The sequence below is a fragment of the Fusarium poae genome, chromosome 4 (assembly GCF_019609905.1).
Source record: "Fusarium poae strain DAOMC 252244 chromosome 4, whole genome shotgun sequence".
NCBI lineage: Eukaryota > Fungi > Ascomycota > Sordariomycetes > Hypocreales > Nectriaceae > Fusarium > Fusarium poae.
In genome coordinates, this window is record NC_058402.1 from 2,682,349 (window position 1) to 2,700,967 (window position 18,619).

Below are 18,619 nucleotides of genomic sequence, written 5' to 3' on the forward strand. Positions count from 1 at the left end.
TAGCTCATAATTTTTCATACCCTTGTTTTTGTTGTCTGTATGTACTGTAGGGTCGAACCCTTTCAAGACGTGTGCGGCATGCGCGGATGCCACTCTGTGTCCTTGTCGCAACGCAATTAAACGCTTTGTGTGGGCGCTCTCACCCACGCCCTTAGTTTCTCGCCCAGCTGGATGACTGACTATTGCTGCAGTGGACCGGCGTATGCTCGACTGAAATCAGGTCACGGCCTTGGACTGGCTGCCGGGGAATTTACTATGCTTACTGAACACGTCGCGTTGATCATCCGCGGCACACTGCTTCAATGCTACCGGATCTTGCAAGTAAGGAGCCGCAACTGCACCATGAAACAGATGTGCCTTGACCTAAGAACGGTAGGGCTGAGCTCACGATACCACGTTAACTTGCCGAGTAGGTAGAGTGACCGATGCAGGTACGCCCGGTATACGAACCAAGGACTGTCCCCTCTAAAGTATTTTCGTATTTAGACGTATTACGCTTGAAACACAAATAGTTTTGTGGCACAAACAGTTGGCAAGTTTGTGGGCCAGGCGCAGCGGGGATCCCTTTCTCTCGAAACCCGTTGTACATAGTAAAGGGAAATGATGATAAACTAGCGTGCGTTTGTATCAGTAGAAGCAGCGTTTTGATCCAAGCGTTTGGTCCAAATGGCCTGATGTTGATAAGGCCTGGACGTATATACCCGCCCCACGGAACGTCCGCATAGGTATGTAATTGAACAACTCGTAAGTATTACTTGAGAAGTCCGACAGTAAGGAAGTATGGTACTGTAGGCAGTTAGAGTCGCGGACTTAATCGTTCAAGGATGTGGGAGCCTAGTCTTGTTGGGTTGAGAGAGGTGACGATCGGTAGCTGGGGGGGGGACTGCCAACCTTACCTATCTATGCACATAATGTTTCGTTTCATTGCCTAATTGTTTCTCGTTCCTTCAGACGCTCGGATCCTGGTTTGCTGTAAGCAGAAAACAGCTCTTTACCGCAAGATCTTGCGCCAATGGCAAACCTCGAGATTTTCCTATGTAGTTGCTCTGACAGTATAAATCAATATTGCCATTCTGTTGTTCGGACTATATTCGGAAATGAGAAATCGTGACTTGACTGGGAATCCGTGTAAGTCAGGGATTGGCAAGCAACGACCATCTGTTCCCAGGGACAAGGCTGAACTCAAGTCAGAACAACAGCTATCCGTACTGCAAACTCATCTCGCCGACTTTTATCAACTTTATGCGCATTGACTCGTATAATTCGGTCGATTCAGGGGCACGATGCTCCATCGGTCGATGTGCATCGATTACATGGTTCCGAGATGAATCGCTTTCCGTATTCAAACAAACGTGATCAAGAGCCGGTTTTCGATCGGCGTTTGTATGTATCCGTACATACAATTCAACAACGCAACTAGGTCAAGGAATATTGAGTTATTACCCAAAGTGAGCCAAGTGTCTCCCAGTCAGGTTGCTGCAAGACGATCAGTATCCCGAAAGGGACTACCGACCGGAGAAGCAGGGCCCAAACCACGCCAATTGCTTCCTTGACCCCTAAACCCGGAGAGATGTGGACCTTTGTCTTTGAGACAGCAGGGGGCGGGACCCATCGGCAGCCATCATGAACAACGCTAAAACCGAATACCAGCAGGGGAAGCCAATCGACTCAGCTCTCTGAGCTCATGACGCTGTGGGTGTTCAACTGCCGCGATCTGCTGGCGCATTGCAACGTGTGCGCTTACGATGCGTTTGAGGAAACCCGTTACCTGTGCCCGTCAGTCCCGTCCCATAATGGTCACGTTTTGGAACATTCTGACAGTACGTGCTGTTCATTTTGCTTCTATTGCGCGATATTCGGGGGGACGACGACATGCGGAAAAGTCCTCGACTTTGGCGTCGTGACACAAGCTATGGGCGGGTACCCAGATGATGATTCTGGCGTTGGCGCATGGATGCAGTCGATGTACTTTACTGCATCTTGACGCATGCACATGCAGCACCGTTTTAGCGACCCTGCCAAGTGACCAATCAAGCGATTGATGGATCGCTTGACAATTCGACTTCTACTAAAGCATACTGATAGTATCTTAATACCCGTCTGTTAAGACCAAGGATGTGCGAAACACAATTTCGGGCAGAGGCTTCTCCACATTGCCATAATAGTCTCCCAATTCGTAGTATCGGCCCCTTTGTTCGAAGATCCTGCATATGGCCTTACATTTCGCGTAGAGGTCGTTATTTGCCATGGCTTGAGCGTTGAAATTGCTTGAATCCGGAATCGCCGCTTGTCCAGAGTATGTTTGTACAATACTCCGTAGCTCAGGAGATTGTTTGTTATCTAATGATCTAGGAAAGGTCATTCCAACAATGCTTTGACCATCACGACAGTTCCCTGGTGTAAATTACAACCTGAGGAATGAACAAGTGTCTTGAAAGGTAGGCACTTTAGACGGAGCTATCTGCCACCCGCTCAACGTGCTCGCAAGCCGACAGATGCAATGGGCTGCCAGATCTTAAAAATCGCCGTGGCCGTCTGGGATGGTTACATCGACTGACTGGCGACAGGGCAGGGAACTTGGAGACGAGCTGCTACCATTGAGATGGCGTCTGGGCGTGTGTCTCAGGAGGAACAGTTCACCGGTGAAAGCCGTTGCCCTGTTCAAGCTGGGCTTGGGGTACTATTATTGCTATGTATCCAGACAGGGCACGCGAGCTTGACAGCCTTGTTATGGCAACCTTCAACAATAATACACAGCGGTCATTGTCAAGGTTGGATATATCGGACTGCAGTACGGAAGGGCCACTAGTCGAACGAATGCAGACGCTCAGCGAATAAGCAAAAGAGGTGACTGTCCATTTCCATCTCCGATCGAGTACGGGAAACAATCCTCCACAAGGCATGTGAGAGTGACGAGCTGCATGCCAGAGCAATAAATGCGGATGCACTCCAGTCTGTGCGGATTTAGACGTTGTCGATGTGGACGTGCAGTGAACGTGCTCTATCTCCTACGCACGCTATGGAGATATGGTTATCCTTGTCTGTTGAAGAGCTCTCAAATCATGGAAGCGAACCCCAATTGTCAACAAGCGGCCCTTGTTCTGTTCGTGATTTCGAATCCTGGACCATAGTCTAGATGCTTGTACTTGTACGTATTGGTCATTCCAGGCTTGCTGCCCTTTGCTTGGTCGTGACTCGGTTCTATCTCGTCTCCTCTTCCGTAGTTGGACAATAGAAGAGACGGCTGGAAAAACCAAGGCGAACGTCTGGCGTCTTCAACAGTATGTAATCCATGGATAGCCTGGGGATGGACGAATGGTTTGAGTTGTTCGCTTCGACACGGCCTAGACGTTTGAAAAGTACATATGCTCCGCTATACTTATTAGACCTGTATTATAGTATGTATATCTCATCGAAAACGAAGCTCATGGGTGTCGTAGCCGCCCCTGGTGGCATCGTGACGACAATAACACGCGATGAGGATGCCACACCCGCAACTGACTCGGTTTCTGTATTATGCTCTTGTATGCATGCATGCGTACGAAACCTGGAGGAGGTGGACGTACTGCATCGTAAGTTGGAAAGATACCGTACTTGCAGTAGAAGTCTGCAGGCCTAGATAGGTACGTAGGCCGTTGATCGAGCGATGTGAGTTGGAAGAGAGGCTGGCAGATGGTATGGCCAGTGTCTGAGATAGAGACCCTTACTGTGCTCGTACTGTGGGGATAGCCGTTGAGGGCGGCCGTTGGGAAAGAGCACGGCCCCGTCCGCTCTTGTCTTTTCTAGGCTCGCTTCTGGCATTTTGCGTCTTTAGTGCATCAATCTTGCTTATTAGTGGTGCATACCCTGGTCGTGCCTTCCCCTCGCACGTCTCCTTGCTTCGTCCAGAACAGAAAGCAAGAGCCATAGATTGACCCCACCCAGCATGCCCTTTTCCCTTTTTCCCTTGTCTCATCTTTCCCATTACATACCTGGCCCTTGTTCATCCCAGTATTCTTTTCTCCACCAACAAACCAGCCAACGATAACGCGAGACATTGATGCAACGGCGCGTCTTCGAAGCCATCTCCAAATGGGCGGACATTTCGAACCATACGCATTCTTCCCCATCTCCACGAGATGAGCCCCAGGAAACTTGCCTAGACTATTGGACATAGGTGGCAATTTCTGAGTCGTGACAATGATTGAAATGCTCTCTGCAATGTTCTGTAATCCTCGTCATTGTAGGTATTCATTTTGTTCAACATCGTCATCTACAACACGCACGTTTTTTTTTGTCTTACCAACAAGGATCACGGAATCCAGGGAGATGGGATAATAGTAGGTAGCCCGACCTAGGTAAAGCCACATGGCTCGACATACCTACGTAGCCACAATCTTGTTCTGAGCCTGGAACAAACGCTCACTATCCGTATGTATGCTAACTACAGTCCTGAATCTCATTCAAACACTAAGTTTGCATACTGGAGCAAGCTTCTCCGCACATTCGGCCAAATTCAATTCCATTATGCGGCGCAAGCATATCCAAGCCAGATGTTGGCCGCCTCGCCCCAGATGGTCTACCTGGTACATACTATACGCTCCAGGATACAGGCCACTGAATGGACCTCCTGGGTTAGACCATTGGCCTGTGGTTCGCGCTATCTTCTCCAGGTTGCTGCTGTCATTACTACAGGGCTGTCGATACTGTATGTTGTATGTATGTACTGTACATACGTGCGTGCATACTAATTATATTACTGCTTTTCCCAATGCCACAATATGCAAGTAGCGCGCCCGCCCCTGCTAATTAACGACACTACTGCGAATGAAGAGCTCAATGATTGTGCCGGGGCCGCGCCGTTCACTCCACCTTCTCCGTCAGCCTCCGCTAAAAAGGTTTGAGTAAGCATAAGCTAAGCTGTCTCCTCTGCCAGACCAAGAAGGTACTCCATTCTTTCATCTCCCGAGTCGATCCCAAAACGGATCACGCTCGAATTCATACGTGCTCCGGCTTGTGGCCGGGCGTCCATATCACTGTTCACCGAGTAAATGATGGATGGATTGCAGGCATCTCTGTCATTTTTGCCTGATATTGATTGTCCTGTTTCAATGCTCTATCAGCGTGCAACATATCATAATCACAACATGATTATGGTGTTTCTAGGTGGATGTCTCTTTTACATCGGTAGGCGAACGAACCCTGGTCAGTAGCAAAACTCTTCAAACCTGAGTTTTCTTCTGTTTCCTTACCTCCCTGCTCTTGTAACTTGCCCCATTGTGAACTCTGTCCAACGGCTTTCTAGAAATTTGCGGGCCGGCAACCTTCACTACACTACACGGAGGATTCTTCTCTCAGAATCAACATGCCCCGGTCAGACATCAGGGCTCAGGATTGGCCATCATTAGGCCAGCTTGATTGAGGAGGGAGGGGGTTGCCGGGCCCTCAGAGATAGTCCCCGTGTCCCCGCTCGACCCATTTCGTCGTCAGTTTCTGTCTATCTCTTCCCAACCAGCAGGGATGGGGTAGCTAGTACGTGGGACTGGCACTGCACATGCCATGTTCTTATCCATACTCTAGCGTCATGACTTGTCAACAGTACATAGCCTTCTCTTAACGCTGGCTTGTTTAGCAGGGATATTCTCGAACCCCTCGGTAGACGCTGACGAGGGGATGGCATGGCAAGGGACTACGTGCTGGGGCGTGTCTGGGATGTCTTCTCTTACCCTCGCGTCAAGGCCCTGGTTCTCTTTTTCCCAAAACCCGCTGCCATGTATTCAACTTCTGCTAACCTGCCAGTACCCGGCAGTTTGCGGTTCCCTTTGAACCCTCTCCATATCAAACAGCGTTTGGGGCATAGCATAGCTTCGTTCTAGTTTCATTATACGCTCCATCGATACATGTACGATGTACGTTATCAGACTTGCCTCTATCCCCGAAATAGCGTTTAACGAAGCTCGTCTTTGACCACGCACGTTCTTTATGGCCAAGCCTTATTCATCGCTATTATATTGTGCCACGGACTATCGCTCTGAATGAAGAAGTCCAGGCACACCTAGTGTTGTCAAAGTATTTGCACAAAATCAGCCTTCAATATTACAACAGGCTGTATTTGTTTCTCAGATCCGCCCCTCCACTCCCGTCCTCCTTCCAAGAACGGCCGCATGCGCTGAAGTGGTCTCCTAGTCCACTGACATTCATGACCGGTCCTTCCTGGGTGAGCTCCTGATCAGAACTCTCTCCGGAGTCAATACAAGCCAGGTCTTGTTAACAGCACTGACCCAAGTCCCTGTGCCTGGACCTCGAAACATCCCCCCGTCAGACCTGGTCTCCACCCTGGAGACAGTGCCGGGTGTTGGACTGAACACTCCCCTCCATCATCTGCCGTTCCTCTGGCCGCCATCCATTTCCATATACAAGTACACACTGCACCTTCAACTTTGGATATCACTCCCCCTGTGCCTTGGGTATCGCATCGTGTTTTCCCTTCGCTCCCACCTCAACTTGCGCCAAACACCTCTTGCGTGGTTCTTTGTCTCGATACTCTTGCTCCTTGGCTTGGTTTGTTCCGAGGTTTATGTTCCCAGGACCGCGTTAATAGTGACGGGTCAAACCAGACAGCTCCGTCTGGTTGAGTAGACAAGTGTTTGGATAGGTTATGCTCTCATGACAACCGCAGCGGCATACCCGGCCACTATGGCAGACTTAAGAGGACACCCAGGACACTCGAGCCTGTGGTCAAGTTATGGAGGCTCAGTACACATGCCGGGGCGAGTGGCGGATCCTATGCCCTCAACTTCATCGCCTGTTCCAGGACGAACCGGCAGTAATCATAACGAAATGGAACAGCCTTCTTACTCCTACAGCCGGTACCCCCAGGACGATCAAGAAGCATACGACAGACCTGCTCACCCAGAAATGGTTTCCCATCACGGCTATCCAACCTTGAAGAGATCTTTTTCCGAGGCAGAGCCGCCTGCCTACCAGGAAATAGTCCAGGACCTTCGCGACGACAGCTCTAAGATGTCTGCTAGCCACGAACACAAACTGCTGGCCTTCAAAAGAACTCAGGACAAACACACAATTGTCGATTCACAAGGTCGCATGCAGCAACTCGAACTATCAGCGCAGCTCCATGGAATGTTCTTCCTCTCAGAGATGCCTGCAAACACATCAGATGGCTCACTCCGGCAGCCTGAGTTGACTTGCTACCGCAGGAATCTCTTCCAGATCAGCGGAACGCTTGTCACTCCACGCGGGCAACTTTCTGTCATCACTGAATCAGGCGAGACGGTTGCAGTCAGCAACATGGAGGTTACCATCTCAGCTATTGAGTCGGTTGATGGCAATCCAGTTCGATTGATCGTCATTCCGTGGAAGACTCCCCCACCAAACTCCCCAGAGACAAACCAAAGTCCTGACCAGGAGCCACAATCCCTCCCCCTGATTCCTTTTCAAGATGATGGGTCAGAATCTGACGGCGAGTATGCTGTTTACCCCATTGGATGGCGTCGACTGCAGTTTAGGATGTAAGTGTTTCGGCTGACTGGCTTTTTGAACCTGCTGATACGGTTATAGTGCAACTGCAAACAATGGCCGCCGAAAGGAACTCCAACAGCATTTTGTGCTGCATCTTAAGGTGGTAGGAACACTGGCCAACGGTAATAAGACTGTCCTTACGGAATCGACAACTGCGCCTATTGTCGTACGCGGTCGAAGCCCCCGTAACTTCCAGGCCCGCAAGGAGATCCCTTTGCTTGGATCGAGTGCTGGTTCCCGTGGACAGGCCCTTGTGGAGACAGGTTTGGGCGTTGTGGCCGGACCCTTGAGTGCAAAGCACCAGGAAACAAAGCCAAGGGGCGTTGATGCGCAGCTCCCACGAACAGCCTTTACCTTCAACGCGCCCAAAATTCCCGGTACCCAGTTGGGACCGATACGATCAAAGTGAGTTTGCCGAATAAATCGATCCATGGCGATAAGGAAGGACGCAGCTTCGTCCCATAACTTCCCGAGCCCCAATTGATGCTGTCTTGTGGTGAAAATTTCTGACTGAGATGATAGCTCCTATCCAACCTGGGGAACTCCTCCGGCTCAGGTACCAATAGGACATGTTCCGACATCTGGCGCGGAGAACTATCCAACAGCAACAATGGGGCCCTTGACGGGCACAGCTAGTTTCCCTGCCGAGCCGCAAGGGATGTCCATTCAATCATCAATGGAGCCTCCGGCACCTCTTTCCATGGTAACCAATGATTCAGAACACCCACCGGTTCGGTCCCAGTACACCTATATGCAGACGACGACTGCCCCCCCGCAATTATCTATACAGACAACTCCGCTTGGAGGCCATGAGCAGGCGATGAACATCCCTCGTTATGTCGATAACCCGAGACCCTTGAAAAGCCCCCGGCATATGAGTCACCCTTCGATAAGGAGTTCAGGCTCCGTAGCGAACAACGAACCATCTCCAGAATACCGATACACCCCTTATGCTCCTGTGCACGCAAGTCCCAGCGAAGTTGCTCAACCAAGCTACCACCCAGAGACATCTGGACCACCCTCGGTGCCTTCAAGGGACTACTATGCGCCTCCGCATACCTGGACGTCGGCAGCCGGAGAGCATAACACAAATTTGGCATATGCCAACAACGAAACTCGACCATACCCCTTCCCCCAAGACGAGTATAAGAATACAACGACCGGAGCATCGCCCACGAAGGCAGAGCCGAGCCAACAACACCCTACATCAGTCTATAATGGAACCACAAGAGGCTCTTTTGACACCATGCATCAATATTCTTGGAATGGCAACTAGGCTTCTGCGTCTCTTTTTTGAAGCTCGTACTTGACGATATATTAAAAGCCGGCATCAAATGTTGTTGGCTTTGCAATGAGCATGAATACCACTGACTGGTCTGTTCGTTAGCGAGCTTGTAAAAATACCTACTGGAGTTATTTTTTCTTTCTTCCTATTTTTATGACGGATGGTGTTGGCAATCTGAATTGGGCGGCTTGCACTGATTTCGAAACACTGGATACCTTACCTTGAAGTAGACGGAGCGAGGAGGAGGAGGAGGAGGAGGAGGAGGACGACGACGACGACAAATTAATTGAGGGTGAAAAGGCCGGACCGAAGGTGAAAAAGAGTTGTTGATACACGAGACAGGATAACGGACGACTAGAGGCTAATGACGCTGTGGAACGATGGAAATAAGATGAGTCGATGTCTCATCGAGCAGAGCTGTCAATTCTGCAATGAGTTCAGACTGATGCTGTTGCATGGCTGAACTTAAGCATGGTTGAGGCGAAACAAGGGCGTATCTCGTTCCCTGATTTTCTTTGTTCTTTCTTCATTCTGGGTACAAATCTGCTGGTTATACCCTTTCCCGTCTTCTGGCGGAGATGTTTTGTCAGGCGGCATGTCAGCAGGAATGTTGCTGCTGAGATCGAATTCCCTTATGTATTGATGAAGTAATCCGCAGAGAATTGAACTGCAATGAAACAAGACATGCTTTCCATCGTGAATGACTTGATAGTTGTTTGAAGGTGATGCTGTCGTGGGTGTGTTTGTGAAAAGTTCACAAAGGAAAGAGGAAGTGAAAGGATAGAGTCAGTTCCTACCCAACTCAGTACTAGGAAGGTAGCTATGCATGTAGGTATATATATATATACCTATAATAATGCTGTCATCGATAGTTCGTTCAAGCCATGTTGGGAAATTCGTATGCAGGCTGAAATTACGACGAGACCAACAGCTCCTCTCGACGTCGCGCCAGGGTCTAGCGAAGCTATTTTATACTGGAATAGAAGTCTTGCACGACGATCTCTGTTTCTCGTCTGGGGCATTGATGTCGTTTATACTTGATGAGAATAGAGGAGGTAACACTTTTGTCGCACCATCGACGCGAGGGGAAGTTAAATTTCCTATCACGCTGCTCGGACCATATTCCCTTGTTCTCGTGCTGAAAGCCAAGTCGATGGATGATCTGATAGTGGCCATCGTTGGAGATGGCGTCGTTGGTTTATGTTCTGCAAGGGCGGGAATGAGTTTGATTGGTTGGCAGATTCAGCTGAAGGTGATGCTTGAACTAATGTCGGGGGAAGGATCGTAAAGCCTACAGGAGGTAGACGTAGGCATTCCTGCTCAGGTTGGGTTGTTGTTGGAGTTCAAATACCAACATATTTCTACAAACAACGCTTCCTAGGTAGTCTAAAGCCCTTTCTTACTAATGGCCAGATGGTGTCAGTTATCTGAGCATCTGATCAATAGTCCAATCTGGCACAGTAACAACTTACTTGTATTACTCTGTAGTGAAAGCTTTAATAAACAGCCTTAACTAACTCCAAAGCCAAGCTAATCTTATGCATGGCTTTTGGCGACACTAACCCGACAGAGGTAAGTGTGACATTTTTATTCTGGTGGCTTATGCGGAGCGATAAGATAAGAAAACGTATGGAAATTTGGCAAGGTTGACTTTGCAGCCCAGAAGCGTGGCATTTGCTTCAATCAGCTCACAGAGTTTCTCATTCTATCTTGCATCCTTCTTTATCAAGATACAGGTTTTCTCTGGAGGGGGGAGCTTCCGAGTCTACTCCTGTAACAATTGTGAGGAATAGGCTCATAACACACACCCCATTTCGGTTGATTTTCAGATATCGCGGTGTCTTCTGATTGAGAAAGTCACCATGTTTGAAGTTCCCCAAGCAAAAAGGTAATGACGCAATATAACAGTAAAGAATAAAGTACTGACTAGTACATTAGGGTTCGCAGAGAGGATTTGAATGTGTCGGATGATGGCAGCGATGATGGACTTCAGGACGCCGAGTTGCGTGCAAAGCTGCATGCACAGATGGCGAAATCACTGGGCATGGACATTGATATCGGACCAGTCTCCTCCAGCTCCGTGAAGGATTCAAATTCAAGAAGCACCAAAAAGATGGAAGATGATGAAATGGACGTGGATCCTAACAAAGAGCCAGAGGAAGACCACAAGGAGGAGTTTGTCTTTCGACTTTTCAGCAAGGCCCCAGCGACACAAAAAGTTGTGCTGGAAGAGGACACTGGGCCAACAGGCACCGGCGTTTTTGTTAGTGGCCGGCCGCTATCGTACTACATGGTGACAGATATACCGGCACAACGAAAGCAAGAATACGCCATGGCCTCGATCAGTGGCGACGAGGTGCTAGCAAGATCGCACAGCAGAGCCTGGGGCCTTGAGCTTCCTTGGAAGGTCACAAAACTCTCCATTACTCGAAAAGCTAGCCCAGATGAAAAGGTGAAAGGAGACGAGGCTGGAGGAAAACGAAAGCCAGGAAAGAAGCAACGTATATCACTAAGAAAACGAGCAAAGGAAAAAGAAGATAAAGAGGCAGCCGAGGCGAAGAAGATGGCGGACAAGGAGGAGCAGATAAAGGACAAAAAAAAGAGGATGAACAGATTGAAGAAGCTCAGGAAGAGGGCAAAGGCAAAAGGACAGAAACAATCCAAAGGGGACGATGGGCAGAGCGACGATTCTGACGGAGATTCTGCAGGTTCCGAGTAATCAATGCAACAAGTACTCTTCAAAGTACCGACCTTAATAATTATTATCTTTTTCTTAGTACCTAGGTACTTATATTTATAGGGATACCGACTTCAAAGGGAAAAAGAAAGGCTGGATCAAAGAAAAATTGATTTGGTTACCTATGTGGTCTAATATTGTTGAAGCCTTCGAGCATTCAGAAAGGACGCTTGAGACAACTGACACTAACAAAAGGCAATTGCGACAAGTCGGAAGTCGAAGTGGAGGGACCCTTGTTTGTCTGGTCAGTATGTACCTGCCTTACACCCACCAATAAAATCGGGTGGGTACGACCAAGGCTGCTACCTAGGTCGAGCTGTACCTTCCATCTTGGAATAGTATCTCTCTGCAGGTACCTAAACAACCATCTAGGCCAGGCCACGTCTACAGTCAGTCACTCCACGTTTACAAATAATCCATCATTTCTGTTCTTTTCAGAGATACAGTAGAAATAGATACTCGCGATTTTCTGGTACCCAACATACCATCAAGAGCAGCAATTCTTTTACACGACGATGACTTGATCGCCGAATCGAAAACCAATATCAACTTTGGCGGGGCATTGTTTAGATCAGCCTCACGACCACATCATAAAGACACCATGAGCAACGCCTGGCCTTCAGGGGCCGCCCAAGATAGCGCCCGGCCTGATGCGCCTATAGAAGATGTCGCCGATACTGGTGAGATTGCTGACCTCGCCGGCGAGGCTGAACAACCTGTCCTCCCACCCGTTCCTGCGCCGCCAACAGCATCACGGCCTCCTCTCCAGCGCAACATTTTGCAAGGCATCCCCCCAGCGGCCCCAATGGCGCCTCCTACCTCGAACGACCAACCGCCTGCGACCGACTCACTCTCTCTGCAACAGCTACGCCATATTGTGGCTGAGTTTAATCGTGCCGAGCCTGTTGCCTACGATTTTGAGTACACCGATATAGGCCCCCACGCCGAAGAGATTGATGAATGGTTCAACTATCAGTCGACACAGTGGACACGTCTCAATGCTGCGCAGAGGGCGTTCAAGTGGCACTGGCAGCACGAAGCAAGATCTCAGGACTCGTGGGACGATGCAGACAACGACACCCGGACACGGTTTGTCCAGACGGCCATTGCAGGTGTGCAGTCTAACGACGCTGCGCTACGATCAGCTTCGATTGGAAAACTGGTATATCTTGTTTTGGGGCGCTGGAACGACACCGCTATGCCGAATGCGACGCCTGGGGATAGCCGGTCTGTCGCCAGTATTTCGCAGTTACAAGCAATCAAGGCTGGGGTGGAGTGCATCACATCCTTGGACGGCCTGCCTGTCATATGGGAAGCTCTACGGAATAATTTTGAATTGCAGTGGTAAGTGAGAAAATAAGTATGCCGCCATATGCGATGTAGAGCTGACGATCGATCCCAGGTCAGGGGAGCCTCTAGGACAGCATAATAGCGCCCAAGAAGCCCAGGATGAGTTGATGAGTCTCATGACTATCATGTACATCGCTATACAGGAGACTCTGAACGACCCGGAAGACATGGCTTCTACATACGGGAAACTTTGTAAGTTGTTCCTAGATTTATGTATTATGGTAGCTGATACAAATAGTGGAACTTAACCCCTCATTGGTCGACTATATGTTCACAGCAACCTCGAAACTACGATGGGATGAACAAAACGCCATGCCGCAGACTCAGGTGAGTCACAATCTCCCATTGGCTGAGACCGCCCTTAAGCTTATGCCGTATTAGATACTTTTACTGTTCTGGAAGTCGATCTTACTAGTTTTTGGCGGGACAGAGGAGCTCGACGCTATCAAAAAGGCAACCAACGAAATGGGTGAAAAGGCGGCTGATAAAAAGACCATCACTGCCTCACCCTTGGACTACCACGTCTTCCGTCAAGAGATCACATCAAAATATCCAGCCTATGTACCCCCCCGCCCAGCAATTCCTCTAGAAGCAGATAACACCTCTTTGTTACCCCCCTTCTCGAGCCAAGTGTCCCGAAACAACGGGGCGAATGGTATTATTCCTGCACCACCTCAAGTTCATAGTGGAGGAACGTCGATTCTTGATCAGCCTGTACATATTGCAACTCCTGCCCCCTCACCGCCACCCTCACCGGCAGTGGGTGGTAAAGGAGGTAAGAAACAAAACTACCAGACGAATCAGAATTTTCCTTTTATGTACCCTCCACTGGATGCCTCGAGCAATTATGCCGGCGGTAAAGAAGCTGCAGGCATCCAGCATGCCGTCGTTGGCCGAAAATGGGAGGGAAGCGATATCCCCGCCTCCATCCTTGAGGCCGGAGAGCTGTTTTCTACGCGAGTCAGGATGACGCGGGCAACGCGCCAGCTTTGGGAAGAGCGTGAACGGTTCCTGAAGTTTGAGCGTGGTTACAACAGTGACCAGGAGGACGACGACGATATCGAAGGTCTTGATCTCAACGAACTCACATTAGAAGAGCAAGAGATATTAAAAGAGATCAAGGCAGAGACCAGGGCAGAAGAGAAGGCCAAAAAACCGGTCGCCCCCAAACCAGAAATAGACTATGGCCCTCGACCAGAGCTTTTAACTGAACGGGACAGACAGCGTCTGTTTGCTGTGGAGAAGTTTTATGTGAGTACTAAGGTATGAGATATAGGTATTTAAGAAACACTGACATGTTACAGCGCGATGCTTTGCCTCATCTTCAATCACTTGTAATTGTTCTGCTGCGACCGATTCTTCTTAACGTGACAGCAATTGTTTCACAGCAACCTCAACAAGTCCCTCCAGCAATGGGCAGAGGGAACCCTGGGATGAACGGCGGCCCTGCAACTAATAGGCAACAACAGGAACTTCCAGGGCAAACCCTTCCAAAACCTCCGACACCGGAATTAAGTTTGGAGGAAGTTGATGCTGCAAGGATGCGAGAAATCACATCCAAGGCCATGACTGGAATTCTCATCTTGCTACTGAAATGGCTGCGGGTTTCTCGTAAGTTTGATACATATCCGTCAACTAGGCTTGTGACTAATATTGATCAGACGTCTTAAAATTCGAGTATATGACACAACTTCTACTGGACTCTAACTATGTCCCTCTCGTTCTTAAACTATTCGCCCATCAAGATGTTCAACAAGTAGTGGACAGCAAGATAGACCGCGTCGAGAACAGGTGAGCGAGAAGTATCTTAGCATATGGCTATTCGCTAACCGTTTCCAGTTTCTTTCATTTCTGCAACCAGTTGTCACAATCCCGAGATAAGAGCAGTTCAGATGCGGCACAAGACGATGAAGATGACGAAGAGATGGAAGAGAGCGAAGATGAGGCAGCGCCTCCGCCAATTAAGTTAAGGCGATCGCTGCCCACGCAGCACGACGACGATTTGGACTCTAACAGTGATGGACAAGCATCCTCTACAAGGCCTGAAGTTGACGAACTCGGCTACCCTCTCAATATGCAACCAACCGAGCCCATAACAGACTTCTCATGGCGCAACTTCTTCTCACTCATCAACTACCTAAGAGTAATGCAAAAGATTTGCAAAAACAAAGCACACCGAAACTTGTTACTTGTTCAGTACAAGTCGTCGACCATTCTGAGAAAGTCCCTCAAAGTGCCTCAGCCGGAGCTGCGACTCTACACACTAAAGCTGTTCAAGAACCAAGTCCCATATTGCGGCCGCAAATGGCGCCAGAGCAACATGCGTGTGATCACGGCGATCTATCTACACTGTCGACCTGAGCTCAAGGATGAGTGGCTTGCGGGAAGTGATGTCGACGCCGAGGTGGATGCAGCGCTTCCCCTGGAGCAGGCATTGCGTAGTCTTACCCACTGGCTCAACATACGCCGTTATCCAGACAAGATTGCACCAGATATTCGAGCTGCCATGCGAGATGAGCAGGACTTTTTCTCGAGGGAACTAGAGAAGCTGGAATTGAATTGGACAGATGCGGCAGGTGATGAGAACGAATTGGAACCCGGAGAAGCGTGGTAGTTGTTTTTACAAATGAAGGGGTTCTCAGTGAGTACTATTAGTAACATCAATAAGGTATTTGTATATGAATATCACGTAAGGGATAATTCCAGAACCAGCGAATGGAGGAGTTGCCTTTTGCCCCATGGATAACTGTCTTGCAATAATCACCTGACATGTAAAATTGAGGCACTGGAGTCTGTGTATGTATATATATAATTAGTCATTAATGGGCTTATCAAGCCCTTTCATTTATCATGGTATGTAAACATGGAGGTTCGTAAGTGACCGGTTGCTCTTTCAAGGGCATCCAACCGGGTATTATTCTGGGTTGGTTTATTTTCATTTTTGTACTTTCTGGTTTGCACTTAGGCGCGATCGTAGACACCATCATCGTAGCGATAGTTTGGGTTCTCAGCCTGACGGACGGGTGGCTGTGTGACACCATACTGAGGCTCGGGGTAGTGAATTTGACCATAGCCATCCTGGCGTCCGTGGTTTGGATCCTGGTAGCCGAGGCCGTTGTTGTCGTACTTGTTGTAGGTGTTACTGTTATCGGGAAAGTTGTTGACAGCCGTGCGGTCAGTAGCATGGCTCTGACGGTAGGTGCCGAGCTCGTCGGGGTGAGCATGCTCGGGCAGAGCGTCGTCGTTTCCAGCAGCAGTGTTCTTGCGGCGGCGGAAGATGCGGCTGAAGAAGCCACCCTTGGCGCCGTATCCAGAGGTGTAGTCGTTGGTGGGACCAGGACCAAAGCGCTTCTCCTTGCGATGGTGGCGGGCAAGTGCAACTTCGACAAGGATAGACAAGATGAAGAAGATACTGGAAGCATGTTAGATTTGAGATGATAGACATGTGCGGTTATGATTATGATTGCTTACATAGCGACAATGGAGACGGCTAGGCAAGCAGACTGGAGCTTGCAGGCGGTACGGTAACTGGGCAGCGCAGTGAAGCCATCACTTCCTTCAGCGGTGTTGCTAGCCTGACCACGCCCAAAGGGGGTGTCTAGATATCCAGTGCAGCTGCTGGCACCACCCTTATTGGCGACAGCAACATAGATGAAAGCACCGATAAAGGCGACATCCAGGATGATAGCCAACAAAGACGAGAGTGTGCGACCGGCTAGACAGCAGAGGAGGAGCAGAGCGGCAGCGGTGTAGAGGACAGCGATTCCAGAGATACCCTCTACAGCCCGGATTTTGTTGCTGATTGAGAGGTCGTGATTATGAAGTGTTGCTAGGAAGTAGGAGTAGATGGCGAGGATGAGAGCCGCACAGGCGAATTGGATGCCTCGGATGAACCATTGAAGGAACTTGAGGGCAGTGCCGGCTTTAGCACCCATGATTAGTTATGATCTTTGAGGGAATAGAGATATTGATTGGTATTGATATTGATATTGATATAGTAGAAGAAGTAGGTGTGTATAAGGGGGAGTATAAAGTGAGCTGAACTGGAAGGAAGCAAGTGGTTTAATAAGTGGTTTTCCTCAACTCCACCAGCAAGCAGGAAGACGCAAGGCATTACGTAGATTGGCCAAGGATAGATGGTATTGACCCTTAACACATGCAACTCTGATTGAATGGAGATGGCCGTGCTTTGGCTGATCATGTTGTAAGTGGCGATGCTAGCAGAGCCGAACTTGGTGATGACGACAAGTGGTGTGTGGCTGAATGGATTATGATTGGATGAGAAGGGGGAGCACAGCCTTGATTCTCTGGGGGGTATAAGGGGAATGGAAAGGCTGAGTTTTTGTCAGATGATTACCTATATTCGATTAATACATTCTTTATTCTTGGAGCATGAGTACCTAATTATAACGCAATTGATGTTTAATCAGTAGATTATTTACAATAGAAATGTTGATAGAGAATCTTCGATTATACTGCTTACAGGTAGGTAGGTAGGTACTAAGATATGCTACATTTGTGGAGCAAGTACCTGCCGATCATCAGGGTCTTTCTCTCATCTTCCGGCACTGGGTTAATGATGTCAACTTCGAAATTCGATCGCCCTAAAATAACTTGAACTTTTCAAGGAGGGAGCCGTTTTCAATTGACTCTTTACTACCAAACCAAACCAAACCAAACCAAAACAAGGACTTGAGATGGACAGGGGTTGTTGGATCAAATGCCGAAAGGTTGTTTTTGTTTTGTATGCATGTAGATTGAATAGTGGCTCTAGACTACCGATTTGGGGGTTCAAATGAAAGGAACAATAAGCAATACTGTCCCTGCATTAAATGGCTTGTTGTTGTTTTTCCTCGCTTGGTTTACGATGCAATGCAGGTCATATTATTACATGGGTATGCTGTGTTACAAGATGAGGCTGTCTTAGCAGATACAGTTGTCATAGCCCAATGCTTCAAGTGTTTCAACTTACCAAACAAATACTGACAGCATGTTTGCTAGATAGTACTTCAAGATAGCCGTATTTCAGATGAGAGGTCTCTATTTGTGCTGACATTTGGTAAGTTGTTAACAAGACTGTTGTCTGGTCTACATTGTAGGTACCCCGCCATAGTAATAGACGCCATCTCCTTCTCTACTGCCCCGCGACGCGTCCAAATATATTCAACATCTACACATCAAGAGTCTCTAACATGGCGGATACAACAGGCGATGAAAATCGAGAGGTACAATCCTGATTTGATTCTGGTTGCATATATAAAACTAACCCAACTTAGCGTCTCAAGGCTGCCCTGTGGTACGCCGTTGGTCAAATCGTCGATGAAGAGTCCCTCCGTCGCAACCGCAACGCCACACCGCAATTCATCGGTGCACTCACAGAACTTGTTTGGACACAAATTGGTACGAAGCTTCATTCAGATCAAGAGAGTGCGCGCTAATAATCACAAACAGAAAATGTAGCCACCGATCTAGAGAGTTTCAGCAATCATGCAGGCCGTTCAACCGTCACAACAGATGACGTGCTGCTTCTTGCTAGAAAGAATCCTGATTTACATCAAATCATGAAGGAATTCGTTGACCAGGCCAAGGCGGAGAAGGGAGCCTCAAAGGGTAGACGAGGTGCAAGCAAACGATAGTGTATTGGGAATGGGTATCAACGGAGTCTGGAGCAACGAGGCCATTTACTTACAGAGAAGAACTCGCTATGACCGATATACAGCAAAATTGAT

The 18,619-nt window shown here is 48.7% G+C and overlaps 7 protein-coding genes across 7 annotated transcripts; 6 read left to right on the forward strand and 1 right to left on the reverse strand.

Annotated features, from left to right (window-relative positions):
- Positions 1 to 4,412: 4,412 nt before the first annotated feature.
- FPOAC1_010930 (uncharacterized protein) lies at positions 4,413 to 5,401 on the forward strand (the record flags this gene model as incomplete). The annotated part of the gene is made up of 2 exons (XM_044855317.1): positions 4,413 to 4,565; positions 5,285 to 5,401. The coding sequence occupies 2 exons, from the start codon at positions 4,413 to 4,415 to the stop codon at positions 5,399 to 5,401; spliced, it is 270 nt and encodes an 89-aa protein (XP_044702630.1).
- A 1,274-nt stretch (positions 5,402 to 6,675) lies between these two features.
- On the forward strand, positions 6,676 to 7,927 carry FPOAC1_010931 (uncharacterized protein; the record flags this gene model as incomplete). Its single annotated transcript, XM_044855318.1, has 2 exons — positions 6,676 to 7,508; positions 7,558 to 7,927. 2 exons carry the CDS (start codon positions 6,676 to 6,678, stop codon positions 7,925 to 7,927), a joined length of 1,203 nt encoding a protein of 400 aa, XP_044702631.1.
- Positions 7,928 to 8,128: 201 nt separating this feature from the next.
- FPOAC1_010932 (uncharacterized protein) lies at positions 8,129 to 8,794 on the forward strand (the record flags this gene model as incomplete). The annotated part of the gene is made up of 1 exon (XM_044855319.1): positions 8,129 to 8,794. The coding sequence occupies one exon, from the start codon at positions 8,129 to 8,131 to the stop codon at positions 8,792 to 8,794; it is 666 nt and encodes a 221-aa protein (XP_044702632.1).
- Positions 8,795 to 10,665: 1,871 nt separating this feature from the next.
- FPOAC1_010933 (uncharacterized protein) lies at positions 10,666 to 11,522 on the forward strand (the record flags this gene model as incomplete). The annotated part of the gene is made up of 2 exons (XM_044855320.1): positions 10,666 to 10,691; positions 10,742 to 11,522. The coding sequence occupies 2 exons, from the start codon at positions 10,666 to 10,668 to the stop codon at positions 11,520 to 11,522; spliced, it is 807 nt and encodes a 268-aa protein (XP_044702633.1).
- A 619-nt stretch (positions 11,523 to 12,141) lies between these two features.
- FPOAC1_010934 (uncharacterized protein) lies at positions 12,142 to 15,504 on the forward strand (the record flags this gene model as incomplete). The annotated part of the gene is made up of 7 exons (XM_044855321.1): positions 12,142 to 12,884; positions 12,943 to 13,082; positions 13,129 to 13,217; positions 13,272 to 14,141; positions 14,195 to 14,501; positions 14,552 to 14,681; positions 14,730 to 15,504. 7 exons carry the CDS (start codon positions 12,142 to 12,144, stop codon positions 15,502 to 15,504), a joined length of 3,054 nt encoding a protein of 1,017 aa, XP_044702634.1.
- A 347-nt stretch (positions 15,505 to 15,851) lies between these two features.
- On the reverse strand, positions 15,852 to 16,825 carry FPOAC1_010935 (uncharacterized protein; the record flags this gene model as incomplete). Its single annotated transcript, XM_044855322.1, has 2 exons — positions 15,852 to 16,302; positions 16,362 to 16,825. The coding sequence occupies 2 exons, from the start codon at positions 16,823 to 16,825 to the stop codon at positions 15,852 to 15,854; spliced, it is 915 nt and encodes a 304-aa protein (XP_044702635.1).
- A 1,257-nt stretch (positions 16,826 to 18,082) lies between these two features.
- Positions 18,083 to 18,526, forward strand: FPOAC1_010936 (uncharacterized protein; the record flags this gene model as incomplete). The annotated part of the gene is made up of 3 exons (XM_044855323.1): positions 18,083 to 18,115; positions 18,167 to 18,290; positions 18,342 to 18,526. The coding sequence occupies 3 exons, from the start codon at positions 18,083 to 18,085 to the stop codon at positions 18,524 to 18,526; spliced, it is 342 nt and encodes a 113-aa protein (XP_044702636.1).
- Positions 18,527 to 18,619: the final 93 nt, after the last annotated feature.